This window comes from Leuresthes tenuis, unplaced genomic scaffold (genome assembly GCF_036924035.1).
Source record: "Leuresthes tenuis unplaced genomic scaffold, fLeuTen1.0.hap1 SCAF_14, whole genome shotgun sequence".
Taxonomy (NCBI): Eukaryota; Metazoa; Chordata; class Actinopteri; order Atheriniformes; family Atherinopsidae; genus Leuresthes; species Leuresthes tenuis.
The window spans coordinates 1454268-1465890 of record NW_027325368.1 but is presented as its reverse complement, the minus strand read 5'-3'; the positions used below and the strand labels follow the sequence as shown (position 1 = coordinate 1465890).

At 45.1% G+C, this 11623-nt stretch overlaps 1 protein-coding gene across 1 annotated transcript; it reads left to right on the top strand.

Annotated features, from left to right (window-relative positions):
• The first annotated feature begins 6465 nt into the window (after positions 1-6465).
• On the top strand, positions 6466-8131 carry LOC140268499 (E3 ubiquitin-protein ligase TRIM21-like). The gene has a single exon (XM_072363407.1). The coding sequence runs from the start codon at positions 6466-6468 to the stop codon at positions 8107-8109; it is 1644 nt and encodes a 547-aa protein (XP_072219508.1). The 3' UTR covers positions 8110-8131.
• Positions 8132-11623: the final 3492 nt, after the last annotated feature.

Here is an 11623-nt window from a genome sequence, read left to right as displayed (position 1 = left end):
ACGCCTGCAGTGTGTCAGCCGGGTGTTGTTCTGCTTCTGCTCAGCGGCTCTTTCCATCACATTTCCATTTCTGCAACACAGACTCGTCTCACAGCACAGAGGATTACATTTTCTGGGCTGTGACATGAATACTCGCTCTGTTCCTGAGATAATGGAAAACATTCAGATACCTGCAGCTCAAAGTTCAGAGGAAAGCACCACACAACACAGTCCAAGTTCAATTATGAATCTTTATGATCTGTGTGGCATCGACAGGAAGGACCCTTAAACCAGAGGTTATTCAGCATGAAAAGTGATACCAAGCACAGAGAAACTGATGTGGAAGGACCACCGACGCGGGAAAGATTTAAACAAACAGAAGCTGGAGCTCTGAAATAAAAGAATAAATGAGCTCAGATTTCCTGCAGATGATCTGAATGTGTGACCAGAGCTTTGGATGGAAGCAGATGTGAGAATATTACATCACCAAGAGCCAAGTTTAACCCGAATTTAACCCGAATTTAACCCGAATGAACTTCTTTTCTTTCCAGAAAAACCACACGGCTGGCAGAGAAGGGTGAAAACAAGACAAAAACACTTTATTTGTGTCCAATCCCACTGAGCTGTGAGCCCAGCTGTGTGCAGCTGTGCTAAACTGCATCAGCTGAGCAGTGACTGAAACACAAAAACACCTTTTTAGCAGGAAAGCTTTTATCTTCAGAGGCTACAAGCTGCGTTTTTCTGCTTTATTCTACAGTCCAAGGCTGGACGCCAGCAGCTGGGTGCGTTTCTCTGAGCTCGCTTCTCGTTTCTTTGCCCTGCAGCTCTGTTTGTTTCCCTGTGTGAAGTCTAACCTGCAGGTATGAAAACAGACGGACACACCCTGCATCGCAGACACACTCTTACTCACCTCACACACACTCATAATGATCCATCAAACACACCCTGCCTGCTCACACACTCGCTGAACCACACCCGCCCTGTTCCCGTTGCCGTGCCAACGCCACACCTGAGCACACACTTATCAGCTGCTGGCGGGTCTGATCCGTTTCACAACCTGAGATCGCTTTGACCTGGAACAAAACAGCACAAAATGTCTTTCATTCCAGTTTATATCAGAGCAAAAGTCCTGTGATCACAGCTTAAAGTCCTACAGCCCATCTGGGCCTCTTCAGTTCGGCTCGTTGGAATTACTCAGAAAGGTCGGTCCTCCTCTCTCTTATCAGGAGATAAACTCACTCCAGTTCAGTCCAGTTCAGTTGAGTTTTATCTATTTTAGTCGCACCCAAAAGTCATCTGAAGATGCTATAAAGACGAGATTAATCCGATTCTTTGAAACCCAGATTAGTCCAATTCATACAAAACCAATTTAAAAAATAAAAGCCAAGGAAACCAACAGAGAACCAACGAACCTCCATCAGAACCAGAACCTGTGAAATGTTTCTAATGAAGTAATTTCCCAGTTTGGGATGAATAAAGTATCTATCCTATCAAACAGCTGCTTATAATCAACTATAATCACAAAAAACATCACATGTTTCTACAAATGCACCGACATGAATTTACACATATTTACATTTTAGTTTCTATATGAAATATATATATATATATATATATATATATATATATATATATATATATATATATATATATATTTACAGCAGTTATTCCACAAACATAAATTTAGGTTTTTCTTTAGCGATACATTTAGTTGTTTTTTTCCAGATAAATCATTGATATTTTAACTCGTTTTGACGAGTTCAACAACAAATTTGAACTTTTAATTTCATCCGTTTGGCATTTTTCTGTCTTCAGCTATTCAACAAATTCAGTAAATTTAACTTGTGTGATTGTTGTTTGCTCTTAACTTCTGAAAGGGTCAAGAGACAAATTTCAGAAAAAGAATCAATGGAAAAGAATCATAAATCACCACCTTAACTGGGTGAAGAGGCTTGATTACCCCTAAGATGCTGAGAGCTCAGAACCCCGAGCTGAGTACCTCCTCAGTGGAGTTCTGCCCATAAGAAGGTGGCTGCAGCTCAGTGGAAGGAAGGCTCTGACTCTGGTTGGTGGATATGCACCAACCAGCAGCTCAGATTACCATCTTGGAGTCTCTCGGTGGCGTCCCGGCCAGGGCGCCACGTGGCGATCCCATTGTTCTTCTGGGGTACTTCAACGCCCATATGGGCCAAAACAGATTGAACTGGAGAGGCATGACTGGGAGGAATAGCTTTCCTAATCTGCATCAGAGCTGTGTTTTGTTTTTGGACCAGTCATGGATTGTCTGTTACAAACTGCATATTCAAGCATGAGGTGGTTGATAAGTGACCTGGTACCAGGCCGCCGTAAGCCAAAGGTCGATGATCACCTTCATAGTCCCCAGCTGTAAGGGCAGCCTGGAAAAGATTGGTTATCCCAGGTCTCATCTGAAGCAGCTGACAGGGACCAAGTGGCTGAAAGGGCTGCAAAGTGGAAGCTAAGATTGCAAGGGAGGAATTTCGTGAGGCCATGGAGATGGACTTCTGGTTGGCCTCGAGAGTGTTCTGGCAAACCATTTGCAACCTCAGAAAGGGAAGGCAGGGCCTTCAATCCGGACAGTATTCCCTCCGCAGAGGAGCCAGAGTCTCACGACTTTGGGGAATACTCGTCCATCACCTTGGCAGAGGTGGCAGTTAAAGAGATTCTGGCAGTAAGACGTCAGCCCTGGAGGAGATTTGTCGTGAGATACTAAAGGGTCTGGACATTATGGGGCTGACATGCCCATTCAGTATCGCCTGTAGGTCTGGGCAACACCTATAGAGTGACAGACTCGGATTCCCATCTTTAAAAAAGAGAATGCACTCTATCTGCAGCCACCTTTCATGCAGGTGACCAGGGTTCGAATTCTGACCCACCCCCATGAAAGGTGCTACCTCCAGGTCCTCAGGCAAGAACCCCTAATGCTACCTGCATACCTGATATGAGTGTAAGGCACTTTGGATAAAATGCATAAACATAATCTCCGGGGGAATCACTCAGCCTTCCCAGGAAAGTTTACTCCAGAGTGTTGGACAGGAAGCTCCGACCAACTGTTAAACCTCGGATTCAGGAGGAGCCATGTGGCTATTGGATAGGTCGGGAGGTCCGAAGTCGGTCCTCGAGGGCCGCTGTCCTGCAGGTTTTAGATGTTTCCCTGCTTCAACACACCTGATTCAGATGAAATGGAAATATTCTAAAGACTGTTAAGTTCTGCACAAGCCTGCCAATGATGCATTGATCTGGACTGGATGTGGACATCTCTGGTCCAGGTCCTGGAACATCTGTGATCTGTGGACTTGGAGAAAGCTACCGAACGGTTCAGGCTCCTCTGTCCCTGTATAATAAAAGCACAAACTGTGTCCGCATTCAAGCCTGAAAGCTGATCACGGTGCATGTTGGACAGCACCAGGGACACTGCTCCTCCCAATGGAAAGGAGTCAGCTGAGGTGGTTCAGGCATCTGATCCGAATGCATCTGGGTCGCGTCCCTTTGGAGGTTTTTCGGTCACATCCAACTGAGAGGAGACCTTGGGGCAGACCCAGAAAACGCTGAAGGGATTACATGACAAGTTCCTCTGGATGTCTGGGTTACCCGGCCGGACCTGGTGCTTCTAAGACCACACCTCGGATAAGCCGAAGATACGAAACTGGATACGAAACAGATCATCTGAAGCTAAAATCTTGTAACATAATCAACTCAATATGTTAAACAGCCACAGAACAACACTAACACTGGTGGTAGGAGTTAGAATTTCCTATTTCTACCAACAAAATACTGAAAGAAATGACATATGATTGTATCCGATAGATATTTCTCCTCTACATCTGTCCATCTCTGGTTTTAGGTGGATTAATATTGACAGAGAAACATTTTTTGTACATTTTTTGTACAAGTTAGCTCCAGTAAAGTTTTCAGCGTTGCAGCAAATCTTCTGGACTAAGTTTGAAGCAGAAAAAGTCCACTGATTAGACTGATTAAAATGATCAATTCACCTTATTAATCAATACCAAGTGTGTCAGACCGCTGGCAGCCACCAATGAGGAACCGTCTTTCAGTGTGATGTGGTTCCTGTCTGTGACCAGCAGAGGGCAGCAGCAGCGCCGCTATCAGGAGGAGAAATGAACTGCAGTAAAGTTTAAAGAAAAACACGTTAAAAGGACAAACTGAGAGCAGAAGAAAGTTAAAAGACAAATTAAGAATGTAACTGATGCCGGGATTGTTACAAGAAGTTGGGTTAAACACGTTTTGTGCAGTAAAGTGTAATAAACTCATAAAAATCTTTCTCCTATGAACTCATCTGGTGCCAAAAGTCTGTAAATAATCTGAACCTGAACCTGAAGGAGGAAACAAATGCTGAAAAACAGGTGCAGCAGGAGGCGGACCAACACTGGAACGAGTTTCATTTTCCTGAAATGAAAGTTAAAGTCTGTCAGAGTGACGCAGAGCTGCAGAGCAGACAAACCTCCGTGTTTCTGTCTGAAGAGAAATAAACTGAGTTCATCTGTTCTTTCTCAACATCTGAGTCGAACCCTGGTGAGTGCAGCTGATAATATTTACTGTGTTTCAACAACCAGCATTAACACAAAACTCAGAGCTTCCATCGACAGGAAGTTTCACTGCTGACCGACTCTCATCAGGAGAGATTAAACTTTAGGATTAGGGATGCACCGATCCGATATTCGGCACCGATATAGACGATTCTAGATCGGCTATTGTTGACAATGGGCCAATCCATATCGGCCGATTTATTTTTATTTATTTATTTTGTCCTGTCCAGCATAATGGCAGCAGAATTGTACTCTGAATGCTGTTTATGTATTTATTGTTAACACTTTGCTTTGCATTGCTTTGGGATGCTTAAGCCTGAGTTTGAGCAGGTCACTGACACTGAGTGTCAGTATGTGTCTGACTTAGGCCTCAACACAGCTAAATCTCTTACTGCATTCATCCTTCTGCCCCCTCTAGTGGTGAAAACACTTGTCCAGTTGGGGCCACCTCTGATTTATTTTTAGTTTTTACTAAACTAGAGAAGCTGTTCTTTAGTTCAGATGCTTTTGTGATGAATGTTTAATTCCAATTTGCACTAAACTATATCAATTATATTTACTTTGAAAGTCTACCAACCAAGCTAGTGAAGCTGTTGGTTTTTTCTCGATTTCAGCTCCTTTATTATTTAATATTTAGTTTTACATTGGATTTTGAATCCCTGGTTGCACTGAACCAGTTACACCTGTTATATTTTCATGATTAAGATTGTGTTGGAAAAATTATATAGTTATACTATGACAGAAGAGTCCCTCCATCTTTTCCTCTTCTATGATTCAAGCAAAAGTGTTTTGACTCTTGTACTAGTCTTTCCCATAATATTAACTGGTGAGAAATGCCTTTTTCCCATAAAATTGAATGTTCCTTCCCATAACAAGGAATGGTGAGAAAAGCACCTTTTCTCATAACATTGTGTGATCAGCATAAACAACATAAATAGCTGGAGCACCATTTTGTTAGGAGACATCTCTGAGCAGCTTCCTGACAGGTTGTGCGGATTTGTCTCTTTCTTGCAAGAAATAAATGTTTTGTGTTGATCCAGCGACTCTGAGCCTAATTTTAAGAGAATTTTTCTAACATAATGGTCCTTCGAGCCGGATTCTAAGTCCTTTCCACCTTCCAGAATCGGAGCTGAAACCGTGCACAGGGGAGTCCAGGACTCCTAACTGAAGTCCTCTCAGCAGAGTTTCTGATAGAGGCCGGCTGCCACTGGCTGGAGGAAAGGTGACAGAATCTATTTTCGAATCAGTGGACAGACTCGCTGGATTCTTCGTTGTTGAACTTACCAGTGGATTTATGGTAAGGAACCCCTTTGTGTTACTATCACCTGACAGGTTGTGCGGACTTGTCTCTTTCTTGCAAGAAATAAATGTTTTGTGTGAATCGTATCCAGCGACTCTGAGCCTAATTTTAAGAGAATTTTTCTAACAGATTGTTTTACTGATGCACGATAATTAAATGTAATTCAGTACATTTAAATCTGTTTATTTGTTCTAAAAAAATAGGAAAGAAATGTTTAAGTCAGGTCTGATGTTGCCTTGCACAAAATAATGATCCCAGTCTTTTCCACACAATGAAACTCACCGTTTCTTACCATAATTCTGCTGTTTTTCTGTATCGTATCGTATCGCATTGTATCGTATCGTATCGTGTCGCATCGTATCGTATCGTATCATATCGTATCGTATCGCGTCGCGTCGCGTCGTATCGTATCGTGTCGTATCGTATCGTATCGTATCGTATCGTGTCGTATCGTATCGTATCGGCAAGTACTCAGATCCAAGAATCTGTATCGTATCGGTTTGAAAAAAAGTGGTATCGTTGCATCCCTATTTAGGATCATTTATAAACTTTAGGATTGTAGATATTGCATTCATTAGTGTAAAAATCCCGTTTTTCTCTCTCTGACTCTTGTCCTCAGACATGTCTGCTGGCAGCAACCTGCGATCTGAGGATCAGTTCCTGTGCTCCATCTGTCTGGATGTGTTCTCTGATCCCGTCAGCACACCATGTGGACACAACTTCTGCCAGAGCTGCATCACTCAGCACTGGGATGTTAACAGTCCATGCCAGTGTCCCATGTGCGAAAAGATGCTCAAAACCAAACCTGAGCTGCAGGTCAACACTTTGTTCTCTGAGCTGGTTGCTGAGTTCAGACGTGAAGCTCAGCAGAAAGCCAGCAGCAGCAGCTCAGAGCCACAAGCTGCCGAACCAGGAGAAGTTCCCTGTGACGTCTGCACTGGACCCAAACTGAAGGCCCTGAAGTCCTGCCTGGTGTGCTTGGCCTCCTACTGTGAGACTCACCTGGAGCCTCATCTGACAGCTTCACGCCTGAGGAGACATCAGCTGATGGAGCCTGTGGAGAACCTGGAGAACAGGATGTGTCTGCAGCACAATAAACCTCTGGAGCTGTTCTGTAGGACCGACCACACATGTATCTGCTGCCTCTGCTCTGTTTTAGACCACAAGACTCATGAGTTTGTTCCTCTGAGAGAAGAATATGAAGGAAAGAAGGCAGAGCTGGGGAAGACAGAGGCTGGAATCCAGCAGATGATCCAGAGGAGACGAGTGAAGATTCAGGAGATCAAAGAGTCGGTGAAGATCGGTGAAGCTGCTGCAGACAGAGAGAAAGCAGAAGGTGTTCAGGTCTTCACTGCTCTGAAGGAGTCTGCTGAGAGAGGCCTGAAGGAGCTCATAAAGGAGGTGGAGGACCAGCAGGAAGCTGCAGGGAAACAGGCTGAAGGCTTCATCAGAGACCTGGAGCAGGAAGTCTCTGAGCTGATGAAGAGGAGCTCTGAGGTGGAGCAGCTCTCACGCTCTGAGGACCACCTCCACCTGCTCCAAAGCTGCTCCTCCCTGGAAGCTGCTCCACCCACCAGGGACTGGACCGAGGTCAGCGTCCGGCCATCATATGGGGGGGCTGTGGTGAGGGCTGTGGCTCAGCTGCAGGAGACACTCGGTGAAATGATGAAGAAGCTGTTTGCTGAGGCTGAGCTGAAGAGGGTCCAGCAGTATGCAGTCGCTGTTACTCTGGATCCTGACACAGCACAGCCTCACCTCATCCTGTCTGATGATGGAAAACAAGTTCACTGTGGTGATGTGAGGAAGAACCTTCCAAACAATCCAGAGAGATTTTCTCAGTGTCCCAGCCTTTTAGGAAGTCAGAGTTTCTCTTCAGGCAGATTTTACTTTGAGGTTCAGGTGAAAGGAAAAACTGACTGGGATGTAGGAGTGGCCAGAGAGTCGATCAACAGGGAGGGAAAAGTCTCTCTGAGACCCCAGAAAGGTTTCTGGACTGTATGGCTGAGAAATGGAAAGGAGTACGAAGCTAACGCTGGTCCTGCAGTGGAGCTCAGCCTCCAGTCTGCTCCTGAGAAGGTGGGGGTGTTTGTGGATTATGAGCAGGGTCTGGTCTCCTTTTATGATGCTGATTCTGCAGCTCTGATCTACTCCTTTACCGACTGCCGCTTCACTCAGAAGCTCCACCCGTTCTTCTGTCCTTATACTAATAACGGTGGTAAAAACTCAGCTCCTCTGATCATCTGTCCTGTCAGTCAAACTGTCTGATCTCCTCTGTGAAGAAGCTCCATGAACATCTGTTTCTCCAGAGTTTAGCTCTGATGAAGTCCAACTCGTTCCACTTCTGTCTTTCTCCACATTTCTTCTCCGTCTTCACTGTCAAATCAATAAAAGTCTGATCATTTTCCTTTGTGATTGATTATATCATTGATTACCTCTGGACTTTACCATTGAACCGTGTGCTGGTCGGTCCAATGAGTGGCTTGTTGCTCCCATCATCACTACCTGGAAGTTAAGAGGCCTCGACATTTTTAAAGCACCACTGAATTAATGTTACTGGATAATTACTGGTGTTACTGGGGCATTTTTATCCAGTTTTATTGCCAAAACCTTAATCTCAAAGATGAGTGTAAATAAACCTTTGATCATAAGTGTAACCAACATGTGTTTTGATTGAGAAATAAAAAGCCAAATCAAAGAGAAAAGGTCTATTTTTTTATTGATTTGTAACCTGTACAGAGAGTACCTACTGATCAGATTCTTCAGGTCAGGTTTTGGCACATCCCAACATTTTAAATCCAGACTGATACGAACAGAACCATGGATACGATCCAGTCCTGATCCAGTTAGATGTTCAGATGTTTAGATGTAGGGACTGGATAGTGTAGTGGTACGATTGCCACCTTCCATGTGGGAGACCTGGGTTCAAATCCCCTGCATGAAAGGTACTATCTCCAGTAGGGGTCCTTAGGCAAGACCCCCTTACCCTATCTGTAAGTCGCTAAATGCATAAACATGTTCAGTGAAAAAAAGACACCATTTAACTGCTAACTTTGGACAGCATTTGTCCCTAAACTTTCACAAGTTCTCAGTCGTAACTCCAGCTTCGGTTTCACTGAACTTTGATTGATTTCACTTTAACCAATAAGAACTTCAGGGTCTTGTCTGCAGGCTGCAGAAGAACCAACTGAAAGTGAGTAACTTCTTCTGTACAAACACTGAGCCTCTTACTAACAATCCTTGAGATAAATGACAGCAGAGATTTCTAACACAGTGTGGTGTTTATGTGGGTCAGTGCAGAGTTAGGGCTCATTTATGTTCAACATTAAATACAGACAGAGCCTTACATTCATTCTCTGTGTTCATTTCATGATATTTTTCACTTTCAGAGACCTTGAATGCAGCAAATGGGGCAGTACCACTGGAAACCATGGGGGCAGCGTTGGCAGGTAGGGTGAGGGGGTCTTGCCTAAGGACCCCTACAGGAGGTAATACCTTTCAAGCAGGGGATTTGAACTCAGGTCTCCCAGATGGAAGGTGGCAATCAAACCATGTCCTATCCATACTATCCATGTGATATTTCACGTGTTTGTTCCTTCGAACAAAAGAGACGAAGACAAAGACAGAAATGGGAGAACTTTTTGAAGAGAGACTGTTTGAATGTGTACGGAGCTACAAACGCATCTGTGATGTAACCTCGCCTGGGAATAGATGTGAGGCAGTAAAGAAGCTCGGAGGTGAACTTTGAACTCTGCACTGCCCTCTGATGGATGTATTGCCGAACAACCAGTGCATAAATGAGCTTCAAAGGTTGGTATCCCAAAGATATGTGAATGTTTTCTATTCATCAAAGAAAAGATCCACTTCTACATCTCTGATGTGCATCATGTTCACGATGCTGGGGATCACTTCCTCAGGCCACCAGGCGCTCGCTCCCCCCTCAGGGCTGGCTCCCCCCTCAGGGCTGGCTCCCCCCTCAGGGCTGGCTCCCCCCTCAGGGCTGGCTCCAGGGGGGTGCTCCGGTTTCCCTTTTCAGGGCGAGGTGGCCGGTGTCTGCTGCCGCTCCATCGAGGTCTTTGAATGGTTCTTCCATGGTCTGACCCCCTCCCCTTCGACCAATTTGCCATGGAAGACCCTTCCAGGGGCTAACACAACTCTCAGGGTCATGGACACTCAAACCCCTCCGGCAGGTTAGGGTTACGGGAAGTTTACAGCAGGGTGTGGAAGAGGAGAGGACTGACTGTTGAAGCTCAGATTCAGGGGCAGCGGTGTGGTTTTCACCAAGGTCATGGAGCAGTGGACCAGTTCTTTAGGGTCATTACTAAGGGGGTCATCGAACTTTGACCATCCAGTCGACATGTGTTTTGTAGACTTGGAAAAGGCTTACAGTTTTGTATCCTGGGGGATTCTGTGGGGGATGCTGAGAGAGTATGCGGTATCGGAGCTGCTTTTATGAGCTATCTGGTTCATATCTGTGTCCGTAGTCTTTGCACAAAGTCTAACCCGTTTACGGAGCGTGTTGGACTCCATCAGGGCTGCCCCCGGTCACCGGTCCTGTTTGTGGTTTTCATGGACAGGATCTGGAGGTGCAGTCGGGGGGAGGAGGGCTTCTGGTTTGGGAACCTCAGGGTTACATCTCTGCTTTCTGCAGATGATGTGGTTCTGTTTGCTTCTTCAAGCCGTGACCTTCAGCTGCTCTGAAGCAGTTCGCAGATGAGTGTGAAGTGACTGGGATGAAGGTCAGCTCTTGTGGTGACACTGCTCCCAATGGAATAACTTAGAGCACAAAACCCACGTAGACTGGATGGTCAAACTCCTATAGTCTTAGACTTAGATTCAACTTTATTTACCTGTTGAGATGACTCCTTCAGGGAAATTCAAGTCTCCTTCAGCTTATACAAAAAATATAAAGGATCAGCACACATTAGAATACAAAATATACTACATAAAGTATGCAAGATACAGAAAATAGCTCAATATAAACTCTGAACTAAATATAGATTATATTGAATCAGGTTATTGCACATAGCAGTTGGATATTCCTCTTCCTCAGTCCCTGTTACCTCCTCCCCCCACATGAGGAGTTATGCAGTCCGATGGCCTGAGAGACAAAGGAGCTCTTAAGTCTGTTGGTGCTGCACTTTGGAAGGAAAAGTCTCCCACTGAACAGGCTCCTCTAGTTGTTGACGGTGTGCAGAGGGTGGCTGGCATTGCCCATAATGTCCAACAGTCCTTGTCTCTGCCACTGGACTGGATAGTGTAGTGGTATGATTGGCACCTTTCATTTGGGAGATCTGCGTTCAAATCCCCTCCATGAAAGGTACTACTTCCAGTAGGGGTCCTTAGGCAAGACCCCCTTACCCTATATGCCTACCTGTAAGGCTTTGGATAAAAGCATCTGCTAAATGCATAAACATAAACCGTCACCAGAGGGTCCAGATCAGTCCTGATCAGTTTATCCAGTCTGGATGTGTCCTTCTTCGATGCGCTGCCACCCCCCCCACCACACCACAGTGCAGAAGAGGACTCTGGCAACCACAGACTGGTATGACTCCGACGATCCCCTCAGTAACTCTGCGAAGGTAAAGATCTGGTCCACAGTTCCTCAACCTGGGAGAAAGCCACGCTGCTCCTTCTGAATCTAAGTTTCAACAGTCGGTCTGAACCTCCTCTCCAAATCTGTTCAGTTGGTTGGACAGCGACTGTCTTTGCATGAACAAAACAAAGGCAAAGCGTTACAAATGAGCTGGAAACGTGTTAACAGCAAGATCTGAAAACGTTC

Excerpts from the sequence above, each read along its gene's own strand:
- LOC140268499 (XM_072363407.1), top strand. The coding sequence starts at position 6,466 with ATGTCTGCTGGCAGCAACCTGCGATCTGAGGATCAGTTCCTGTGCTCC.